Genomic DNA, 22874 nt, shown 5'->3' with positions numbered 1-22874 from the left:
CTTTACTGCTTATTCCTATGGCCTTCTTGTCTCTAAATTCTTTTAGTATCAAGACTCCTGAACCTGGAACAGGGCTTAGCTGGCACTATTGCCAGCAGCGTACCAGTTAGAATACTACTGCTGCTACTGCCTCTGTTTATACATCTTTTATTAATGGCTAATATTTATAAAGTGTTTCTTCTGTTCTAAGTGATTTATCTCAGCTACCTCCTTAGTCACACCACAAACTGTGATTTGAGGACTAATATTTCCATTCTGTAACCCAGGCTAAAAGAGAAGTTAAGATGACTGCCCCTTCACAGAGCCTGTGATAGAGCTTGGATCAAAAATTACAATTAACTTTTAAAGCTAATGGTCTTAACATTGTTATTCTGTGGAGTGCTTAAGAAACAGATTTTTCTTCTTGTAAATGGACTAAAAATGCCAACAGAATGATGCTAGGAGAGGATTTTGCATATATGGAAATATTTACTTTCCAACAGTCTGGGTATTAAAAGCTGATCAATATGATTTCTGAAATAAGTTTAAAATGGTAGAAATTGATCAGGTTTCAGTGAAAATGAACTGACCAACAAGAGAATAAATGCTACTTGAAATTAAGATAAATGTTTTCTGCCAAAGGGAATTATAACTGACAGTTATTCTAAGAGGTTTTAGATAAGTAAATACATATGGGCTCTAAAAGGTCTGGCATGAAAAATACTTTAAAACCTAAAAATTCTTTAAGTGATGAGATGGTTTATAGTGGCTGAAGTGATAACTGAACCATCACTGATTTCTTATAAATATATGAGAAAAAAGAAACTTTTAAAACATGATTTCTAGGTAAAAATCATGCCTGTGTATGATCATACATTAAATGCATATAATTCATAAAATAAAATAGACCTAGAAATTGGTTGATGAATTTAGTAGGATTTTAAGTCGGAATAAGGTTTCTTTCTCCTTTACCTTCCTACTTCAAAACTGTAACAAAGCATTCGGTTATACAAGAAGCCCAAAGCAAAGGCGTTAGGTCTGTACAATAGGCCTGAAAGAAGAGACTGGAAAGTGTAATGTACCACTCGGCAGTCAGAAGAGGACTGAGAGGCCACAGCAACTGCAGATTTTTGTCTTTCTTGCTGAAGAGATATCTTTGTAGTCTCTGGAGAAAGCTCAGGTATCTGTTTGTGGCTTTCAGGCTCACGTCCTGAAAAAGGAACTATCTGAATGGAAAGAGAGGCTGTGTGTGTCTCAGGCACTGGGTTCGGGGGCAGTGAGCAAGGCCTTTTGGGAAATGACGGCTCTTCAGCAGGTTTGGAAAACTGTGGTGTATTAAAGGGAATGCTGCTTGCTAGATCCTGGTTATGGGTTAGTTTCAAGGTAGAAATTCTCCAAGTTTGAGAATCTTGCCTGTAGTCCTCTTGTAGAAACGGGCTACTGGTGTTAGCAAATGGTGGGGGACCAGCGCTGGAAGCTGCTGGCAAAGGATTAGTGAGTTTTTGTGTATATGACACGGTTGTGTTAGATTCTGCAGAATAGACCATTGTGTGTCCAGGATCTGCATTAGAATACATAGTTGCTGAACAGATGTTTTGTTAATAAAGTACTCTGGACCAGAGGGCGTTTGGGTGTAAGTAACTGGTCTAAAATGTCTCCCTTTGTGTGAGTGGTTATCAAGGAGCTATAGAAGCTGTGGTGAAAGCAGTGCCTGGATTGCAAAACTATCCGCAGAAAGAAATAATGTTGAAGGAAAAACAAAGAGAAAGTCAAAGTTAGTCATTAAAGAAATCAGTGTCAAACTTGCCGTTAGAGAAGGTGGAGCGATGTCACACCTTACTATGTTTATATTTTGCTGATCAGATTGAATGATCATTTTCATTCCTTTTAGAATACATTGTAATTTATTGTCAACAGTTCCCATCAGAGGTTTTTTTTTAAAGAGAATACATTATGAAGTTGGTTTCCATTTACATTCTGGGAAATTACGTTAATAAAGTGAATATATACCTTTTGGAATACTTTTATAGACTTTAAGGTATATTTACTGTATACGGCTAAGCATTCTTTAAGGAACTGACCTACTTTTTTTTTCCACATGGGCAGGCACTGGGAATCGAACCCGGTTCTCCAGCATGGCAGGCAGGAACTCTGCCACTGAGCCACCATTGCCCGCCCGGGAACTGACCTACTTTTATAAACTTAAACAATCAGGGAAAAACAACAACAACAACAACAAACTGTCTTGAACCTAAAACCTGACCTCCCTGTGTAAATACAACATGGCGATCAAAACACATAAAGTAAAAACATATCAAAAGTAAAACATATGTCAAAATGTGCATCTTACTAGCAAAAAAGGCGCTAAGCAGTGGTCTGATAACTATTCTTTAAAATAACAGTAGACGAGAATATACAGGATTACCTGAGTTGGTGATTTTTTTTCTTGTAGATTTGGTCGAACGCTTCTAAAACCTTTTGCTGCAAGAGAGGAATATGTAGCATCTCCGTTCAGTGTCTCTTGATAGCGATCATTGTAAGAGCTCCAAGCTTTTATTGAGGGAAAACAAATTGAATACAAAAATATCTGTGTTCACTAACAATATTTTTTTAAATTTGTTTTTATTAGCCAAGTTGAAGTTTTCTTTCTAGAAATTTGATTTAATTTAATATGCACAACTGTACAGAAAGTTTCAGTTTAATGTGAGGTTAACAGTGCGATTATGCACACATTGGAAGAAAACCCAAGGGTGCACGGGTGGCTCAGTGGTAGAATGCTTGCTTTCCATGCGGGAGACCTGGGTTCGATACCGGGACTATGCACTTCCCTCAAAAGAAAAAAAAAAAAACACCCCCCAACATAAAACCACCAATTTAATAGTTATTCAGAACAGCCTTTCTGTACCTGAGTCTGGTGACTGGGAATCACGCCCTGAAAAGAATAAAGGAAAAAGAAAGAGATGTTAAAATTAATGCTCGGGTAAAATAAATGAACAATCAAGGGAAAATCATTTCACAAAATACCATGTATGATTTTTTGCAAATGTTATCTCAGTTCTAAAATTCTGCATATGTCAAATTTACTAAGGGGAGATTTGTGCGATTAGTTTTGTTTTAATTAGACTCATATTCATTAAATATCTATAATATGCAATTAACACTATGTGTCATACACTGATTTCCCCCCCTCAGTAATACTGCAAACATGTCATTTTAATCTTGCTATTGGCCAAGCTGGATATATTAATTTATAAATATCAAATTAAATAGTCAAAAAGAATCTGGTTTATAAACAATGAATGCTTCTCCTAATCTTACAACAAACCACCAGATCATAATTTTTCAGTGCCTTGCTGTCACTGGCCACACGACTTCAGTGTTAGATGAGATTATATTTTGTAGTTTGCATTTGCTTTTACTTTAAGAAAGTATAAATGCGTCTTCCATATTATGTAATATTTCCAAATCACTCACTAGACTTTAAATTTTCTTCTTACTGCCATGCAAGTCGTTTTATACTCAGATATGAAAGAAATGTTTTAATATACTCCATTGCAAGTAAGCTATGGAAAATAAATTTCATTTCTAATAAATTGCTTTTGATAATGCAGTTGGAAAGTGGCTCCATAAAATCTTTACTGCCAGTTTTATTGGCATTATTCATCTAAAGTCCATAACTAACAGACATGTTGAATTCATCTGTTTGCATTGCTTGATTTTATTGTATCAGTCGACTTTACCTAGATCATATAGCCTTAATTTCGGAAAGGACTCTTGGGGTCATTTAGCCCAACCTGTTACCCATGTCTTTATTCTTTCTCTATGTTCTCTGGGACTATTACTAAATTACTCTATTCCATTATGTATTTTCTATAATTATAGAATTATAATTATAGAATTATAGAATTATAATTATAGAATTATAGAATTATATATAAAATTATATAGAAAATATAGAAAATATAGAATTATATAGAAAAATATAGAATTATAGAATAATTATAGAATTATAATTCTATAATTATAATAGAAATAATTACATGTTACATGTACAAATACTCTGCATTTTCTCTCTAACGTTTAAGTAATAGTTATTTTAAAATCTAAACAAATGAATTTGAAAAGATAAAAACGGGTTGAGAAATGCAAGGGTTTGATTTAGAAAAAATATATAATATTTTCTATCTATCTTCTTAAATCAAAGAAAGAAAAAAAATTATGAGTAAGCATAGAGTACATTAGAATGACTCCAGCTCAGGAGTTAGTTATTCATTTAGTTAAAGAGGACTAACAAATCTTCATTCTTTCTGATAATTCCCATTTAGTATGGATTTTTATGTCCAATGAATTCAAAGTCAGAGTAAAAAATGAGTACACCAAGTAAACATAACTTTGAGGAGCTATGTGTGAAGTGTTTACTAGATCCCACTTATAGAATTTGATGGAAGCAGAAATGACTAAAATCCCCAATCCATTAAAGGACAATGAGAAGTTAATAAACAATAAAAAAAAAAATAGCATCCTTTAACCATACAGAGCAATCATTATGATTCCGCCTTGGGAACCACAAGGAGATAGACTTAACTATCAGGGTACCACATGGTGTTTGGAGACAAGGAACAATTTTGGGGACTTGTGGAAATGGACATGAAAAGGGAAGCAGTGTTAATAATAATTATTATTTCTATTATAATTATTTGCTTGAGAAAAGGGAGCTTTTCCTACTTTGGTGTGATAAAATTAAGTTCATAAAGAAGGGTGTTTGGGTCTGTGCTGGGGATGGAGATAACAGGGTGGCTTGGAAGTGTGAGAGGGAAGCGCTGGATGTGGCGAGGAAGAAGAGGATACAATAAACAGGTTTGAAGGACACTTGAGACAACCTTCCCTAATTACTGGTTTGTAGAGGGCCAGCTCTTTTCCTCCACCCTGGTGGCCACAGAGGTGGTCATGGAACCACAATAAACATTAATTGGGAGAATTAGAGAACAGATGGGCTCAGAGAATCTTGGCTCAGCTGTGGGCCCCTCTGTGGTTTACGTGGCCCAGGGATTTCCAAATGAACCTTTACCAGTGCTTCCGAGAACATGTAACATAAACAATGCTGAGCTCTCTTGGAAGGACTTGTTTAACATATGACGTTAACAGAGAGGACAAAAGGGAAAAATGACCATGGACTAACATTTCAGGATGAACTGATATTTTAACGATGCTTATGTTAATAATTAAAGTCTACTTTTAAAAGTGGATGGTCTTTTAAGATAGTCAAGTGTGCAATGCTTTAGGTTTTTTTTTTAAAATAACCCACTTATGGATATTTAAGACATTCAATCCTGATTTGTTCCTTTCTGATATGTCTTCAGAGGCACTGAAAGGTAAGTACCTGTTCTGCATATAAGTATAAGGATACTGCCCTGCTTTTCTTGTAGCCTTGCCAGGAAAGCTTTGGGAAGTGGGAAGAAGTGTGGTTTGGAGTAAGGACCAGAAAACATCCTGAATCCTAGTCAGGTAAAAAGAACATAGGTTTACAAAAAAGTTGACCAGGCCAACCATATGACAGAGGCACAGGGCAAATGGTTTAGCCCAATAAGTTGAACATTATTCATGATCATTTACTTGTGAGAAAACAGTTATGATTCAAGGGATCAGAGTCCCCAATTTCTAATGTTCCTCAATAGTCATTGATCTCAATGATGGAAGACAGTCACTGCTTCTCTGAAAAGTGAAGCATAAACTAAATGGGACAGGCTGACGTTTCCCCTGGCTGACTTGGATGGGAATATGAACAGGGTCCTTGGGACTTAGGAACCATTAGTTCTGTCCGCTAGCACCATGGACACTGTCCGTGTCCAGGCCGAAGGCGGTGGGCCCCTGATGGAGAAGTCAGGCAGGGCATCCCACTCGGTATGGGGCTGGACTAGGTGCCCTCAAGGCCCCTTCTGAACCCTCCAACTCCAATATTACGGCTTCTATGTGGCTGTGTTTATGATGCCCAAGGTTTTATTGAAATTCCTTTTAACCAACATTCTATACTGACACTATAAACTATGCGTTGTCTTGAGAATGGTGATGGTTTTCATGATTACAACTCTTTTCTTTAGAGGGCTTAAGTGTTTTGCAAGAAATAATTTAAACATATTAATTAAGTTCATGTTAACTAATTAGTGTCTACAGGGCTTCTAAACCATGTGACAAACCTTTTCATTTATTTTCTTCATTTACCCTCATTTAATTCCTACAGATCTCTGTGCATTTGGGAGTGATGAAGTGCCTAGAGATACAGGAAAATGACAAACAAATCCTTTTTTTTTTTTAAGGAAAACTTGAGTTGCGGATGAACACACTAATTTTTCTAAGGGTGATGTTGGCAGGCCCCCATCTCTTGGCACAGTGGTCCAGTAATGGAAGATTCTACTTTTATTAATATTTCCCTAGATTGCCAAGTGGTTTTGGTGCAATTCAATGTACCTGGAAAAGGGCTATTGTTTCTCTCTGGTCATTGTTTTGGCTCTAGCTTAGGTTTAAACACTGGTGCATGCTATGGTGAATTTTCCAGTGGGGCTTCACTCCTTGTAAAAGGAAAAGAGAAAGACAGATCCAACAGGGACAAATCGTTGATGGCTGGTAGTCACATTGATTTCCCGCCGTCAGAAGGAAATGAAGGAGCACCTGAGGTTTGCTCTTTCTCTCATCTATTGGCCTTGAAGCTTTTGTGGTGGTACTCTTTTACATAAAGGTTGTTCTATTCTAATGCTATATAATGCAATAAATATTGGTTAAATCAGATTTTTAAAATTAATTTCCTTTTGATGCATGTAAAGACACTGTGTCAAGTTCTCCGAATTCTACTAAAGAATGCCATGGGCCTAAAATGGTATCAAAATTTCCTTAAAAAAATAGATCATGCCTATGTGTCTAATTGATTGAAAAGAGGTCTGTTTGCAAAGGACAACTATTAGAAAATTCAGGGGCTTCATTTCATTCTCTAGAAATCTCACTCTTAGTGATAAATTTAAAATGTTCTCTACAGCCATCAAACAACTTTTATTACTGAAGTTCATTCCATATTACTAAAGCATTAAATCTTTCGTATTATTTTAATTCTAAAGCATTAAATTGTTTCTATTAAGTTGAATAAATGAACTTGCTGATATTCAGTCAGTCTTTACTTTCCCAAATATCGATATGCTGTGGTTAAATCAAATGCTTTTCCTTTTATGCTTACTTTTATAAACAAAAGTGATTTCACAATGTTGAAACAATGCCACAATTCTTGGCATGTGTAAATAGCTGGAGCAAGGGTTTTATTTGGCTGAAATGCCAACAATATTAATGATAAAGGTATTCCAATTACGTGATACCCCGGGACTTTATTTATTTTCTGACTTCCCTCAATTCCCACTTCCGCAGGGTATCCAGGGTCAACAGCATCGGCAGCTTTTTATAATATTTTTCATATTCACAGACACATGAGTACCTATGTACAAATACCTATATGGTGAATTTTTTGTTTTTAATCAAAACGAGATCATACTACATATATTGGAAAGCAATATGCACTTTTTTCTTTACTTGACATTTTATGGAGACCTCTGGTCTGGCATTTACACGTGGATATTGTAATCTATTTGTGGATTGGTGGTGGTAGGTGAGAGTGGGATTCTCCACATGGAAGCTGCTTTGTCCCCAGCAAGGCTGGGTAGTTTGGGACCAAGTGACTTTAAAGCCAATGACAGACTGAAGAGTTATTGAACTACTAAATGTATGTGTGTGAAAGGCACTGTGATAAGTGCAGTGAGAATTAAAATTATATAAATGCTCTCCATCCCTTTCTCACTCTGTTTCAAAACTCATTGAAACAATAAAAAAACAACAACAAGGAACTCCCAAACTGCAACTAATCAACCAACAATTAAACCACCAACCAACCTATCGAATATTTGGGAATATTTTAGGGTCTAGAGATACTGGGATTTCTGGGTTCACTTTGATTTTTTTCCATTGCAACATCCCCCTCCCAATGCAGAAAGTGTCTGTAGACTTAGACAAGCCTGAGCCATGGAATAACTCACAGACATTTATTATGAGAAGAGCCACTTTATTCATGTTGAAGTGTCACCACCCCCATTACTTTCTAGAAGATATTTTGTATGGATGGGTGTGTTAATCTTAATTGGTCTGCATTATGATGTCTCTAAGAATATAAATTAGAAAGTTCTTTGCTGATTGGACTAAAGAAAAGGTGAAAGTCTTTTCCAAAACCAGTATTCCATCATTCTGTTGGCAACCTTTGGGAAGAAGTAAATTAACGAAGATTTGGTTTCCTGCAAATCCCTCTTCCTTACCCCCTGGGCCCACATCATCTCCTCATTCCACAGTTTTTAGATTAAAAAGAAAAACAAACCCAAACACATACACACACACAAGAACCTGGAAGTTATTTTAACTAAATAATGTGCTACCTTAGATCATGATATAATGAAAACCTAGTTTTTAACACTTGCAGTTAACACACTTTTTTGACTGTTGTTTTTAATTAGATTTTAAAAATGGTTTGTACAAGCTATCAGTTTCCCTTGGCTTTTTATTTTCAGAACAAAAACAGTCAGAGGGGATAGGAGCTATTCTTGGGATAAGAAAAATAACTTTGTGGGGCATTAGAAAGGTATTTACAGACGCTTTAATAATCCAAGAGAGGTAATTCTAGTAACAGCAAAAGGCAGGTTAAGGCATTCCAGTGTACATCCACTTGTTAATGATAATATACCTGCAGCCAATAGGTTTGGAGAACTTTGAACTCTCTTCACAGATGTTAACGTGACAGACATGGCAGCGCGTTTGCGAGCACACCCACCGCTATCTGGAAGCAAAAAAATGACATAGCAGAGGCCGAGGCAAAAGAGAAAGCACATGCAAACATCTTGCATTGTGAGTGAAACATGCCAGACATCCACAAGAGAGATGAGCAGTCAGAATTAGTAACCATGGAACACATCTGCCAATTCCATCCCCTCCCCCAACTCAAGACAAAACAAAAACAAAACCAGGGGAGTGTCTTAGAACAAGATGCCAGTGCTTTTGTGAAAGAATAATGGAAGATGTTATACTTCACGTTTTATGGAAATACAATCACAGAACTCAATTTTGCTTGCAGTGGTTAATTTCAATTCATATTAAATCCATATGCAGTGTCATTTTAGAGTTATGGATAATCTGTATTGCAGGCTTGATAGCTATGATAAAACAGACTTTTGTACCTATCATTCAGATATTGCTGTATTCTAGTTATTATGATTTCTGAAGCTAGTTTGAAGCAACTCTTGAAGTAAAAGTTATTAACTGATATAATCATGATACCTTTGGTGTATAGGATTCATTAGCATACAACATAGTTATTATTGAATATAGAAATGATTGGCACAATTGAGTTCAAAGTTAGTATGGATAGATACAGTACTAAAATTATCATGTTTTTAAAAATCAATGTATTGATTTTATAGTTCTGAATAATATGTGTGCCATCTATGTATTTACAGTTATGTAAATCACAACAGAAAGTAAAACAAGTGAAAATGCATCATCCATTTTTAATGGGCTATGGGAAGTTTAGAGTAAGAAGACTTCTAAAATTGGAAGGTTGATGTTCTATTTACAAATAGATCCCAATTCCATTCCCACATTCCTTTGTCATATGACATACGCAATAAATAGTTTTGCTCATTCTTCTGGAGTTAAAATAACTTAAATTTAATTCTTTTTGAAAACGATAACAAATAAGACAAACTATAACCACAACGTAATAATATAATCATATATTGCTACACGCTATGCCCAGTTTTTCCTTTTTTCTTATGGATAAGTACCATTTTATTTCATGAATATGAGGGAATTTAGTAAAGATGCTTGGAAGTATGATTTGAATTAGTGAGTGGTAAAAATCACAAAACGGTAAGGTAAATAGACCTGAAAGTTGGTAGAATAATTCTCATATCAAAATATAATTTGCAAAATGTATGTTTAAGATAATAATTTCCTAATGTAGACAATAATTAAAACAGAAAAACGACTTGCAACAACACTAAAGGAAAATATGCCCAGTGAATCAAAGACTATAATTAAGAACCGAACAAGAAAGATGTAAATAGTGGATACTTCCAACCGGAGATACTTCTGAGAGGGTCCCCAGTAGGATTTTAGCAAAACTTGCAAACTGAGAATACCTAGGAGGGACAGGTCTGTCCTACGGGATGGAGGTGTTACTATTGAATGAGTGGCAGCTACTGTTGGGTTGTGTCGTCAAAGGCGTTGAAAGTGACGAGGACATCACGCTAACAATGTCCTTTTCTGGGTCTTTTAATCCTGAACATCTGATAACAAGTAGAGAGATGACAAGATAAAATTTCAGAATGAAGAGATGCAGCATAACCCGTGGTTCCGAAACTGTGTGCCAAGATGTCCTGGGGCACCTCAGTTTATTCATAGGGATGTCAGGGGAATATATCACATTTTTGAGGAAAACACAGTGATATCTGTCAGGAGCTGAGTGAGCTACTAGCGTCAGGTAGTGTCCAGTTTCAACAGAACAGAGTGAGTATATTCCCTCTGATGGTATCATCTCTTTGAAAGCATGAGTTTTCTGTGGTTGCTGTGATAAAAAAGCAGGTACACTGTAAAAATCATTTTGAACCATAATAAGAGTTGGCTGAGAAGTTTTGCCATGCTCAGTGGGCACACACATCCCTTAAGTAACTGTGGCTCTTAGGAATGAAATAAAATATTTTTTTTCTTTCAATTTACGTGCATTATTTATTTATTTACTTACTTACTTACTTACTTATTCATTGTTTACATGGGCAGACACCGGGAATCCAACCTGGGTCTCCAGCATGGCAGGCAAGAACTCTGCCACTGAGCCACCATGGCCTGCCCATTACCTGTTTCATTTTTGTCAAATGGCTACTAAGTTGGTAACATAAAACTTCATTAAGTTGCACATAACTGCTTGATAGACAGAACTGTTAGGTATTTCTTTTGGCCTAGGAATGCTGTGAAAAAATATTCCTGAGAGCGCACAGTAAGCCAAGAAAGTTTGTGAATCTCCGGGTTAAACAATTTCTGTATTCTATGCCTAGAATACAGAAGATATATTTATCTAAGACCTAGACAAACTAAATGAAGAAGCCGTCTTTATTATAAAGAGTTTAATATAGAACTTATCTTAAAAAATTATATTGAGAAAAAAATTATATTGAGGCATCTGTGAAATTGCTGAAACAGAGAAATCTCTTATATTCTCTTTCTAATTACTTTTAAGTATCAATACTTTTCTGCCATTCCTTGAAGATATTTTAAGGAGTTCTCAAAATGTGGATGCTGCTGTTCATACTTTCGGCCATCCTAATGGATCCTAATTCTGCTGTTACCTTCAAACCCTCCTATCGCCTGCAGCCTTACAGGGCAACCTTCCACAGAGCCCTTAGACTCCTGGAAGCTGTTTCTCCTGCTTGAAAATGCTCTGAGTGAATCACCTACAAGCAATTATTTGATGTCTCTCTCTTTTCTCCCATAGCTAAGATTTGCCTTAGATAATAATGGGTTATGAATTCTAATAAGAGTGCAGATATCCCATGCTTTTTGTGTATTTTTTATATTGCTTAAGTGCTTTAGCGTGAAAATGAACCACATTTCCCTTGGCTAGTTTATTATGTGCTTGATTAAAAGCAAAAGCCGATTTAAAAGAATCTTCACTGTTTTAATCTTAGTGACCGACTCAGGGACATTTAAATCGTATTGCACCTCTTTCATGATCGATAGGTACATTATCAAGGCCAATTTTATTAATTAGACATTTAGGAGCTGATTCTTACTTCATTTTTTGTATGCACAGCAATAATGCTTTCTCCAACTTCCTAAAGCAATATTAATTTATATATATATTTTAACATGGCATGTTTTTATAGCAACATTACAGGATTACTTTGGAATATTTTAAAAAGCATTCCAGTAACTTCTAATCAATATTTTATGCATAGGTTTGAATATGTGGAAATTCACCCATATGGGTAAAATCAAATCTTATTTAAATCAGGGTTTAATAAAGTGGACAGAATTTATATGTCTATTTAAATTAAACTTCAATCATTATTAGTCCTATGATCCTAAGTTTATATTTTTCTTAATGGTGACTACTCATGTGTGAAAGTGGTAAGTAAGTATATGCAGAGGAATTTTCACTTTTAAAAATTGTTCCTTTGCAAACATTTACATGTCTGCAAATTAGCATTCCATTCAGATGCAAGTTCACTTCTTAGGAATGAAAGGATACTTTAGAGGATTGTGAATACAATACTACTATAATAACGACTTGAGCTCAAGTACCCCAGCATCCTAAAGATTTGCAAATTTCTAAGTGTCCATCTTCTTATTAGGGACTGAATTATAGATTAAGAAGATTGATTATTGAATGTCTTTTACACGTGTATGGATTGTTCAGTGTAATCGGATGCTGTCATAATAGTGTTATAATAAATTTGAAAATCAGCACTTCACAAAATGATGGCAACTGGAAGTTATGTTTGATTTAATTCTGCAGGGAGATGCCACAGAACCATCGGTAAGTATTTTTCACGTGGACATTCTGTGGGAATGATTTTGCAGTTTCACAACTGACAATCCCTCAGCCATGAGCTGTATATTCTATTTGCTTTCTTCAATCTCCTTTGCCTAATAATATTTCTTCTTTTATTTCCCACGTCGAATTCTGTTATCTCCAATCTTCCAAATGCCTTCACTTGGTTCATATATTGGGTTATAATTGCTCTTGATTTCTAAGGTTTCCTTTTCTATTTTGGCTGTCTCCAAAATCCTCCCTCTGCCCGGATGTTCAGCATATTTACAGGTAGACTGCATCCTTAGGAGCCTGCCAACCAAAGCATCCTCTGAGGTTGTTTGGAGAAGGTTTCTGCAAGGGCAGCACTTGATCTAGAGATTAGACATATTGTTTCTCACCATTAGTTGTTTCTCCTCCCTCTAGGCACTGCAATAAAAGCAGGAGATGGCAAGAAGGCAATCAACTTGACAGGAGAAACTATTGTGGCTCCTTCTTTCTCCTCTGCCATGAGATGACTGGCTAAAGCAATTTTCAGTGACAATTTGCTGATAGGAAATGGCATATATTTTTTTAACACAGGTGATAATGTTTCAAGGAGAGAATGGTGCTCCTGAATTAATTAATAGTGAATATAAGAACTTCGGGGGAAAAGACGGAAGTGTAAACCAAAAATATTCCTACTGTGGGTAAAAAGTGTGTACATGGCATGTATAACTAATACTCCATTTTTACCATCAACCTGTGCACATTACACAGGCATCAGATTTTATAGGCATCAAATTAGGCAATTTGGAGATACTGTTCTCATATCTAAAAATGAAATGCTTATGAGTTTATATGTATTGTGACTATGGATTAATGAGGCTGATTTCATTTGAAGCTTTGGGACTCTGTTTACTGTGTTAAAATAAAGAGATTATAGAATGAGGAACTTTAAATATCTTCCACTAGGGCAGTTTATCTTTGAATTTAGCCTATTTTAAATGAGGGTTTAAAAATGTATGCATGCAAATGACATACTACTTCTTCCCAGGATTTATAAGAGTTAATTTCACGATATGATTAGAGAAAAAAGGAAGGGGGAGATAACAAAACAGAATATTCAACTTTTGTTGGCTATAATATTGGTGCATAAATAAAAAAAGTAAGGTACTAGATCTAGACTACGTAACTAATCAGAAACGCAGAAACAACATTTAGGATCATCAGAGTGCTATACTAATGATTTAGGGCCAGGATGATATTTAGAGAGCAAAGTCGAAGAATTTGTAACTAGCAGAGACAGCATACCTGTGTTCATTTTGACCCTGGAGGGTTTGTTATTAAAGTCTTCAGTTTTCCTGTAGAAAAAAAATGATGCATTAATTTGTTCACTAGTCTGTGGCACAACTATCATGAAGGTATTTTTGTTTTGTTTTGTTATAAGTGTTACCTGTGAATTAACATCACATTATCGATTGTCTTATTTAAATCAGGGTTTAATAAGGTGAACAGAATTGATAATTTTATGCAAGTTAAACTTCAATTATTATTATTAGTCCTATGACCACAAGTTTATGTTTTTGCTTAATGGCAAACATGTACGAAAATGGCAAATAAGCTTATGTAGAGGAATTTCCACTTTTAAAAATTGTTGCCTTTGCAAACATTTATGTTAATAATTTGTGTTCTCTAAATCCAAAAGGATCATTAGTTGCTGAATGTCCTCTTCTAGAATTTGAAAATGTACCTTGGTATTTTGGAATCATTACTTTACCAATGTGGGTCAATATGTTACCAGGGAATATATAATGTATTTAATGAGTATGTGAAGACATAGCCAAAGAAGATGAGATTCGTCTTTTTTTTTTTTTAGACAAGAAAATAAATGGTTACTATAAGAACCATTTCTGTTTTAATATCATATATTGTGCTTTTTCTTAATGGTGGGCTTGAACTGATGTATACCACTTGGGGTTAATTCATTAAAAATGGTTGGTGATGAAACCTAGCAGGGCCAGCCTCTCCAGAGAACATCAGCTAGTTCCATCTCCCTATTTCATATTATTGACAGCCCCTTCCCACTTGAAAAAGTTAAAATGGGAGTAGCCCAAAAGCCCTAAAGAGTGGGATAGAAAGATCAAAGGTGATGGTGGAGTTATATAGAGAAGGAAGGAGTTAACAAATGAGCATGACTGCTGAATCATTACACTGATATTTCGTTTAGTCTCCAGTATCTTAGAGTAGCTAGAAGTAAAAACTGTGGACTTGTAGCCCATGCCAAACTCTGAAATCCATTCTACACCTAATTGTTTTGCTGTGCTTTGAACTTTATTGCTTTACTGTACATATGGCATTTCTCACAAAAAAGAAAAAAAAAGTCGATTGTGACGATAAAAAAATATTTATTCCTTCAAGCCTCCTGTGTTCTGGAGGAGCTAGAAGGAGAAATCTGAGAGGATGGTATGGTAGCCCAAGACAAGCTCTGGGATCTGTCCTGTAATTGCTTGTTGAAGAGCGCTTTGAAAACATTGCTTTTTTCATTCTTTGTTTTGTATATATATATATTATATTATGCAATAAAAATTTTTAAAAAATGGTTGATGAAATGGCCCTTGTCGTAGAAGAAACAGCTTTTAATATTGTGTTATCTTATGACATGTGAGATGATTTAGTCCTGGCATACGCTCTTAGCCCATTTGAAAGGTTTCCTATTTATCCATACCTAAAGACCAAAGACAAAACCCATGTTCGAACATGAAGCCAGCCTTGCAAGAACGAGAGCTCTCTGAAGAGATGTTTAACCGCCTTTTGCTTTTGCTCCTGAGTAAGGACCATCGTTAGATTTCCACGTGCACCTCCCCAAACACCTGTCACTGATGCCATCCACATTAGCACTCTAGCATCTAACAGTGTTCTAAAACCTCCTTTACACCACAAGGACAAGTGGGGAGAGGGTTGAAATCAAATCACCTGTCATGATTCGTCAAGTAGGATTTTTGACAAATAGGTTTTATCAGTCGCTGCAAGCAGCGCCCAGAGAACTCCCTGGCTGTCTTGTCTTTGCCAGGGTTCCTGGCCTCTCCTCCTTTCTGAGCATTTCTCCCGTCCTGTGTTCTTCTCTATTCACCATCCATCAGTTTCTTCCAATATGGGTCATCAAAGTTTGCCTCTTGTAGAAAGCCTGGCTTTGTTCATTATGACTGTGAAATCCTAATTATAAAACCAAAATGTGAAAGCCAGCTAAATGCAATGATATCTCTTTTCTGCCCCACTGGGGAGAATGATGAAATAAAAATAGCATGAAAAAAATACTCTTAAGTGATCGGAGATATAATTGTGGACCAAGAAAAGGAAGAGTTTATCTTATTTTAACCTGGATTGAGTTACTCATGCCCTGGTACTAGATAATTATGAAATCAGTGAATGTACGGAATGGATAAAATCACAGTCCTGCTATTTACTCCAATTTACTTTTTAGAGCCATAGACTGAGAACAACATAGGAGATTTTCCTCATTAAGGAGGATTTCATTTGTGTATCCCTGATTGTGTTCAGTGTCAGGGTTGCATTTGCCCTGGAACTATATTTTCTGGGAGGAGAAGCAGGGCAGGGAGGACTCTTGAAGCTGGCACAGGAAGGACTCAAACAGTTGGAAGGATACTGTTAATTTTTTTAAACTTTTAAAAAATTGTATAATATATATGTACAAAGCAAAGAAAGAAAAAAGCAATAGTTTTCAAAGCTATCTTCAATGAAGAGTGACAGGACAGATTCCAGAGTTTGTCATGGGCTACCATTCCCTTATCACAGATTTTTCCTTCTAGCTGCTCCAGAATAAAGGAGGCTAGAAGGAATAAATAATTTTTATCCTCATAATCAACTTTTTTTTTGGTGTGTGAAAAAAACCATATATACAAAAAAGCAATACATTTCAAAGCACAGGGCAACAATTAGTTATAGGACAGATTTCAGAGTTTGGTACGGGTTACTATTCCACAATTTTAGATGTTTACTTCTAGCTGCTCTAAGATACTGGAGACAAAAGGAAATATCAATTTAATGATTTTGCAATCATACTCACTTGTTAAACCCTACCTAGAAGGTTACAGTTAATTTTACAGTAAAATTTCAACAGGCTAAAGGACTTAAAAAGTGAGCTGATGAAAACTTGAAGTGGACTACTTTTATGTGTCATTTTTCAGTTCATACAAATAAAAAGGCACATTTCTCTTCTTTATTTTTACCCCCAAAGAACATGCAGAAAAAGCGCGACATTTCTAAACAACTCTACTTTGTAGCCCTCATGCCTCCAATATTGAAGAGATGCCAGTGAAGGAAGGAAAGAAGACAGTGGGCAGTGTAGAAGCCTTGAGAAAACTCCTTCAAACTTATTTATTTTAATCTCCCAGTAGCAAACCTTCTAGTATGTTAACCTTAAATGGACAAAATAAATAGAAAAGAAAAGCCTCAGGGGATGTGTGTGACCAAGGCTAAGGCAACTTCCAAAACAAGAGGGGATAAACAAGTCCCCAGAAAATGAGAACTGTTCAGGACCTTTTCCAAATTCTACCTCATTCCTCCTTTCAGAAAGATGTGCTACTTAGTGTTTAAGATTGTTTTACGTTTTCACACTGAATGACAAGGAGAGTATTTGAGCTGCAACAATATTGATGGAGTAAAGAAAAATCAAATACTGAAGTTTCATTTTCAGAATTCAAAAAGTGCAAATATAAAATCACTTTATGCCAAGTTAGAGAATGAATTGTCAACATTTATTGTTGGAATTCAGATACAGATATTTACAAAACATCTGACACTCCAAAGGTAAAATAGGATTAGTGAGAACAAAGAAAGGCGCCACAAATACTTGAGCTTTTCATCTTTAAAGTGGCGTATCCTGTTACTTAGAAATGTAATTTGTGACGTTTTTAAACTAGGCATTGTTTAAAATGCCTAGTTTCTCTGACATGTCAAAAGAAGAGCCGAGGTGATTGAGCTCTCAAGAAGAACTTGAAACTGAAAGTCTTCTTGGGTGACTAATACAAATGCATGAATCTATTTCCATTATTTGTAGCAAAGCATTAACAGATCCATGCCTGAGAACTCCTTTTAGACAATTTCAACTAAAGTAAACCTAATCTCTTTTGTTCTGTTCTGAAAAAGCGTCTTTGACTGTACTTACGTAACAGGTACAGATTATTCCGAAAGGCATCAAATTCCTAGAGTGTTTGCATTCTATGAGAGGAGATGGTATTTTAAGTATTCTCTTAAATTGGAATTGAACTAAAGCCAACACTATAAAAACTGACTACAAAATACAGACTACCTTGAACCCCAGCCGGCAATCCTGCGTGGAGAACTCTCCGTTCTTCAGAGTGTCAAAATGATATTCAACATGCGGTGTGGAACTATATTTACCTAAGTTTAGTTCTTGCCAAAGTTTTACATAACAAAAAACTTTATATATGCTCTAATTTGTGTGCAGCAATGGATCAGAGCAGCCTTTATTCACATCATGCCTATGGCTATAGCTTTCATTGATGGCTCATGTATGGGAACCAACGTGTAGTATGCTCAGTCTTGTAATTCTGATTTTGAAAGTCAGGCATCCCATTTTTCTTATGGATCTGAGCAGTCTTTTCTCCTCAAAGAAGGGTTTAAACTGATGTAGAGCATGGCGATAATTTGTGCAATTTATCTTTTGAATGAAAGGCCTATGGAAATGTTTGGGAATTCATTCCTGGGCAAAAGCATAACTTTGGGTCCCTGGTCGTCTCATTCTACTTGAATATTTTTCAATGATCAGGTATCCCGTTCTGAAGAGGAAGAGAGGCAAAAATCTTTTGTACAATATTAGCAAAGAATTCTGTGTAAGTCGGTTCAATTTGGCGTTATCTAGAGAAACCTAGGGCTAAAGTTTAGTTTACTTAATCTGCCCTAAAGATTTTCCCCAGAAGAATTTTACTTCAATAAATCACTAAGGTTAATTTGAAATTGGCCTATTCATATTTCATACGTTATTCAGAAGAAAGGGCACACAGACAGGCTAAGTGGTAGGAAGATGTTGTGGGATGTTAGTTCTTTTTTAGAGATATATTTTAAACACGAGAATAAACATATGATGCATTTTAAAGTCATGCATCACATTTTAACCTGAATTTACTTATTTACTTTGAAATAGGTCAGGTATAACACTTTTTCTGGATAAACAGCCCTAGGTGACCACTGCATTTTCTTTCTTTCCTTCTCTCTTTTTCAGAATGTGGTAGGATCGGAAGTACTCACAAATGCCAAATAAGGCGCTTTTCAGTTATAGTCAAAGAATAGTACAGATTGTTGAGAGTTATCTTTACCTTTTTAAACATGTGAATATGTGGCTTTGAAATATTCACAGGAAATAAAGCCATTTATTTTGTCTTTCACGTTCCCTGAGCATCAACCCCTTTTCTGAATGGTTTTCCAAAATGGCTGCCTGAATGTGACCTTGACTCAGATGCTGTCTCCCGGTCAGGGTTACAGGTCACCACAGCTGATAGTAAAGAGTTCTGGATATACAGAACTCTGGATATCCCTTGCAGCATTCCTGGGCTAAGAAAAAAGAGATGGGTCCTCAGGATTCAGGAAGGAATACCAGGGTCAGACACATTTCAATATCATTTCTAGGAATGAGGAGAAATTATCATCACGAATGATGAAGACACACAAAAAATAAGACGATTAGGTATTAATAATAGGGTGGTCTATGAGATTCCCGTATTTTATGCATGATTGTTATGCAAACCCCAAACTTCTCTAATAAATGAAAAAAGAAAAAAAAAACCATGAGACTATTAATTACTTTTATAAGACAATACAAAGAGGTCCTCTAAAGTATTCCAAATTTCTTGGTACTTGGAAAAACTTCTGGAAAAGAGCGCTATATATATTTCAAGGTAACCAGCAATTTTCCATGTTTGCAACTTCACAATGCAAACCGTTGAAAATATTTATGGATGTTCCCTAAAGACTATACCGGTTAGAAGTCAATCACCTGGGACATGACTCTGATGATATTCCAATAGCTCAGAATCAGTGAGTCCCTCACTTGTTTAACTATAAAAGAATACTGATTTTTCTGTCCATTAAATGGCCATATGACTTATTATCCCAGCATCCTACTTTCATGATGTCTTTTCCTTTTCCATGGTAATCCTTAAAGATGACTTAGAGTATACATCTAAGTGTTTACAAATACTTCTTTTTTCTAAGAGAAAGTAGTATGTTTAAATTGATGGTAGAGTACTAAAAAAATCCCACCAGCTTCTATTATATAAATCAAAAGCCAAATGGATTCCTAATGAAAACAAGCCAGATACTCATTGGGGATCTGGTGAGTTAGGGACATTATCAAAGAGATAAGTAGGGGAATGAATTAGAAAATAATTATAGAATATATTACACTGAATAGTGTTAGGAGAATGGGGTGTGGAATCAGGGAGATCTGGATTTGCATCCCAATTCTGCCAATTTCTAGAAGAAGCAATTAACATCACTTTAACAATTATATCGGAATCATCTTCTCCTCCTTCCCTCCTCTTTCTTCCTTTTCTTCAGTAGCAGCAACAAAGAACCTATTACCCCCTGCCCCCATGGACAATAAATCGTCTCCCATCTGGCAAACTGGCATCATTCCCATTCACAACGATTTCACATCTTTTAAGGCAAATCTTTACCTTTGATTGCATTTAGAGAAAATAATTTAGACTTTTACTGAAAATAAGTGGGTTATTATTTTGTCATTTTAGAATGAAGCAAATAACCACAGTTACTAGGTTGATTTGTATGGATTCTCTTATCTGCTAATCAGCCCATTCCCAATTTAGCCACATAACTGGAATTGGAAAGGGATTTTGTTTTCCAGCAGCTCTTTCTTTTCTTCCTTAAATTGATCCTTCTTTAAGCTTGTCTGTTTATTTTCTTTCATAAAGTCAAATCATCAAACACCTTCTAGCCTGGCTATAATCATTGCTTCAGAACCTAAGGGAAATTGTCACTTAAGAGTTGTGATGATTAGCCTTTAAAAAAAAATCTCTCATTACTTTTGACAGCTTATACCCCAGGTGATGGTTGGAGGGAAAGAGATGTCTATAAAATGTCACATAAATAACTGTGACAAATTGCAGAGTGATAACTTCCTGGTAGCAGCCAATTCTGCTTAGTTCACCAGGTGAAAATGTTTCCCCTACTTTCCACCATTGTATAGAGGAAGCATATATTCTTATTTTGAGGAGAACATCTTTGATCTCTTATGATCATTTTTTTAAAAGGTTGTGATTTCCTAAGTTTCCCCTTACTTTTAATTTTAAAAACTTCCAGGTTTAATTTTTACATATTTGCATCACTAATCATCGAATATAAAAGGCAACTGTATAATACTAAATTCAATTTTGCATGCATCATACTTAGAATTTAAGTTGAAGCAAAAATCGAATGCTCTGGCAGGGAAAGAGATATCATTTTATGTTTTGTTTTGTTTTAATCCAAAGTTATGAAACAGACCTTAGATCCATCCCCTCACTTTGAATCAAGGTATCTGAGGATAAGAGAAATAAGTTATCCAAGATCAAATGGAAACAAGCAGAGACTCAAAACCAACTTAATTCTCTTGGCTTTTAGCGAAGATCAGGCATCGCCCTTTAAGGCAACTTAAAATGTCATTTGAAATCAAGATATTCCCCTCAAAACATTACAAAATTTAAAAATAAGTGCTGAATCATGTGTGGTAGGGTTCATGGGAAAAAGAAGGAAATATGAGAAGAAAGCATGGTAGAAGGCTGTATTTGTTGATGGATAAACATGGGCTATTAACAGAGTATCATATTTTAATTTTCTAAGACTAATAGACAAAACAGTGGTTGCTTATGACAAGTATTCCTTTTGCCCAACTACCACCTAAGTTCAAATGGAAAGCATCATTTATGTTTTCTATGCCTAGACCAATAGCTATATTATTTTTTTGAAAGTCTCAGAAATTTAGGTAATGTATGTTTATTTAATGTATTTCTATGGCAATGTAATTTTATGAAATGATAGTAGTTACATAATTCTGCTTATTGTTAACTATTAAGGAAACAGCCACATTTTTCTTCTGATTGAGCAGACCCTCTTCCTGAGCATCTGAAATAATGTTTATATAACTAAGTAATGTTAAAGATTGTTGTCTATTGCTAGTATCGCTATAGTTCTACACTTGTGCTTATGTGTAGGAATGCATCTCAGATACGACATGGCGAAGCCCTATTTGCTATTTGGAATTTGAATTCTTTTGGACAGGTGATAGAAATGTGCTCCAATTTGGTCTTTTAGTCTTAAAATGTAAAAAATGTAAATAATACATCATTTGCAGAGTTTATTTATAATGAAAGTGCATCTTAAATCAGTCCAGTACATCTCAAAGTAATTTTAAGATGTAATTTGATGAATTTTAGAAAACTGAAGGACTGAAATAATGAGCCATGGTGTGTGTGTGTATGTACGTGGTGGTGGGGGAGGGGGCAGATACTGAGTTTGAAGACATTTTGAACTTACTAAGATTGTGAAATTTCTGATCTTTTGTTGAACAGTGCACAATTTATTATAATATACTTTTGGATTAGAGAAAACAAGCAAGAATGACAAATATCTTCCACTTTCATAGTTAAGGTTATTTTCAGCTGATATAAATATATTGTTACTATCATTTATATACAGCTCTCCCTTTGGAATACAAGAATGGTTCCCTGGATTTTAGCAAGGAATTTAGCAAAATTATTTAGGAAGTGTATTAAATGTGCAAAAGGTGTTAGGTGGAATCATAGGGGAATGAAAGATCATTTTTGGAAGGGTTCATAGAGACACCTCTTGAGAGAAGACTCGTTCATAGCTGCTCAGCTGTTCCCTGGCTGTGAGTATTCAACATTTTTATTTTCTGATGAAAAGGAGGTGCCGTGCTTATCAGTTTTCTACAAGGCATACACAAAGAGAAATAGGTGAGTAGAAAGCTAGATTATTTTGATAAGCTCAATTAAAGTGTATGAGTGCAAATATGAAGACTTGCAACTTGGTGAAACCAAATCATTTCATCTTTAGGTTGAAGAGATTGGCTTCCCCAACTTTTATATGAAATAAGTCTTGGGTTTTAGTGGTCTGTGAGCTCAGAATGCTGTAGTTGTTTAAGAAAATATATAATCCATACATAAATGAGCAGCAGTTGTATCGATCAAGGAATGATCTCACTTTAATGGCCATGTTGGGGACCTAATTGCCTCCCTTTGAAAATGTCCTTTCT

At 35.5% G+C, this 22874-nt stretch overlaps 1 protein-coding gene and 1 long non-coding RNA gene across 7 annotated transcripts in view; one reads left to right on the top strand and one right to left on the bottom strand.

Moving 5' to 3' along the window:
• Positions 1-22874, bottom strand: part of SORBS2 (sorbin and SH3 domain containing 2) — a 183253-nt gene that overhangs the window by 89436 nt on the left and 70943 nt on the right. For 4 of the 6 annotated variants that reach the window (XM_077144634.1, XM_077144630.1, XM_077144631.1 and 1 more), the window contains exons 2-5: positions 13877-13926; positions 8744-8836; positions 2885-2911; positions 2405-2529 (exon numbers count right to left, since the gene is read on the bottom strand). In XM_077144634.1, coding sequence (XP_077000749.1) covers positions 2405-2529; positions 2885-2911; positions 8744-8836; positions 13877-13886 — 255 coding nt within the window. In that variant the 5' untranslated portion in view covers positions 13887-13926. Of the gene's footprint in view, positions 1-1061; positions 1704-2404; positions 2530-2884; positions 2912-8743; positions 8837-13876; positions 13927-22874 lie in introns of all 6 variants that reach the window. The other 2 variants (XM_077144627.1, XM_077144628.1) reach the window with 1 other exon arrangement.
• LOC143669972 (uncharacterized) overlaps positions 1-22874 on the top strand; it is a 43641-nt gene that overhangs the window by 19689 nt on the left and 1078 nt on the right. The gene's annotated exons all lie outside the window — the stretch shown is intronic.

This window comes from Tamandua tetradactyla, chromosome 26, assembly GCF_023851605.1.
Source record: "Tamandua tetradactyla isolate mTamTet1 chromosome 26, mTamTet1.pri, whole genome shotgun sequence".
Taxonomy (NCBI): Eukaryota; Metazoa; Chordata; class Mammalia; order Pilosa; family Myrmecophagidae; genus Tamandua; species Tamandua tetradactyla.
Note: the sequence above shows the minus strand (reverse complement) of the source record. Positions and strands in the feature narration are given on the sequence as shown.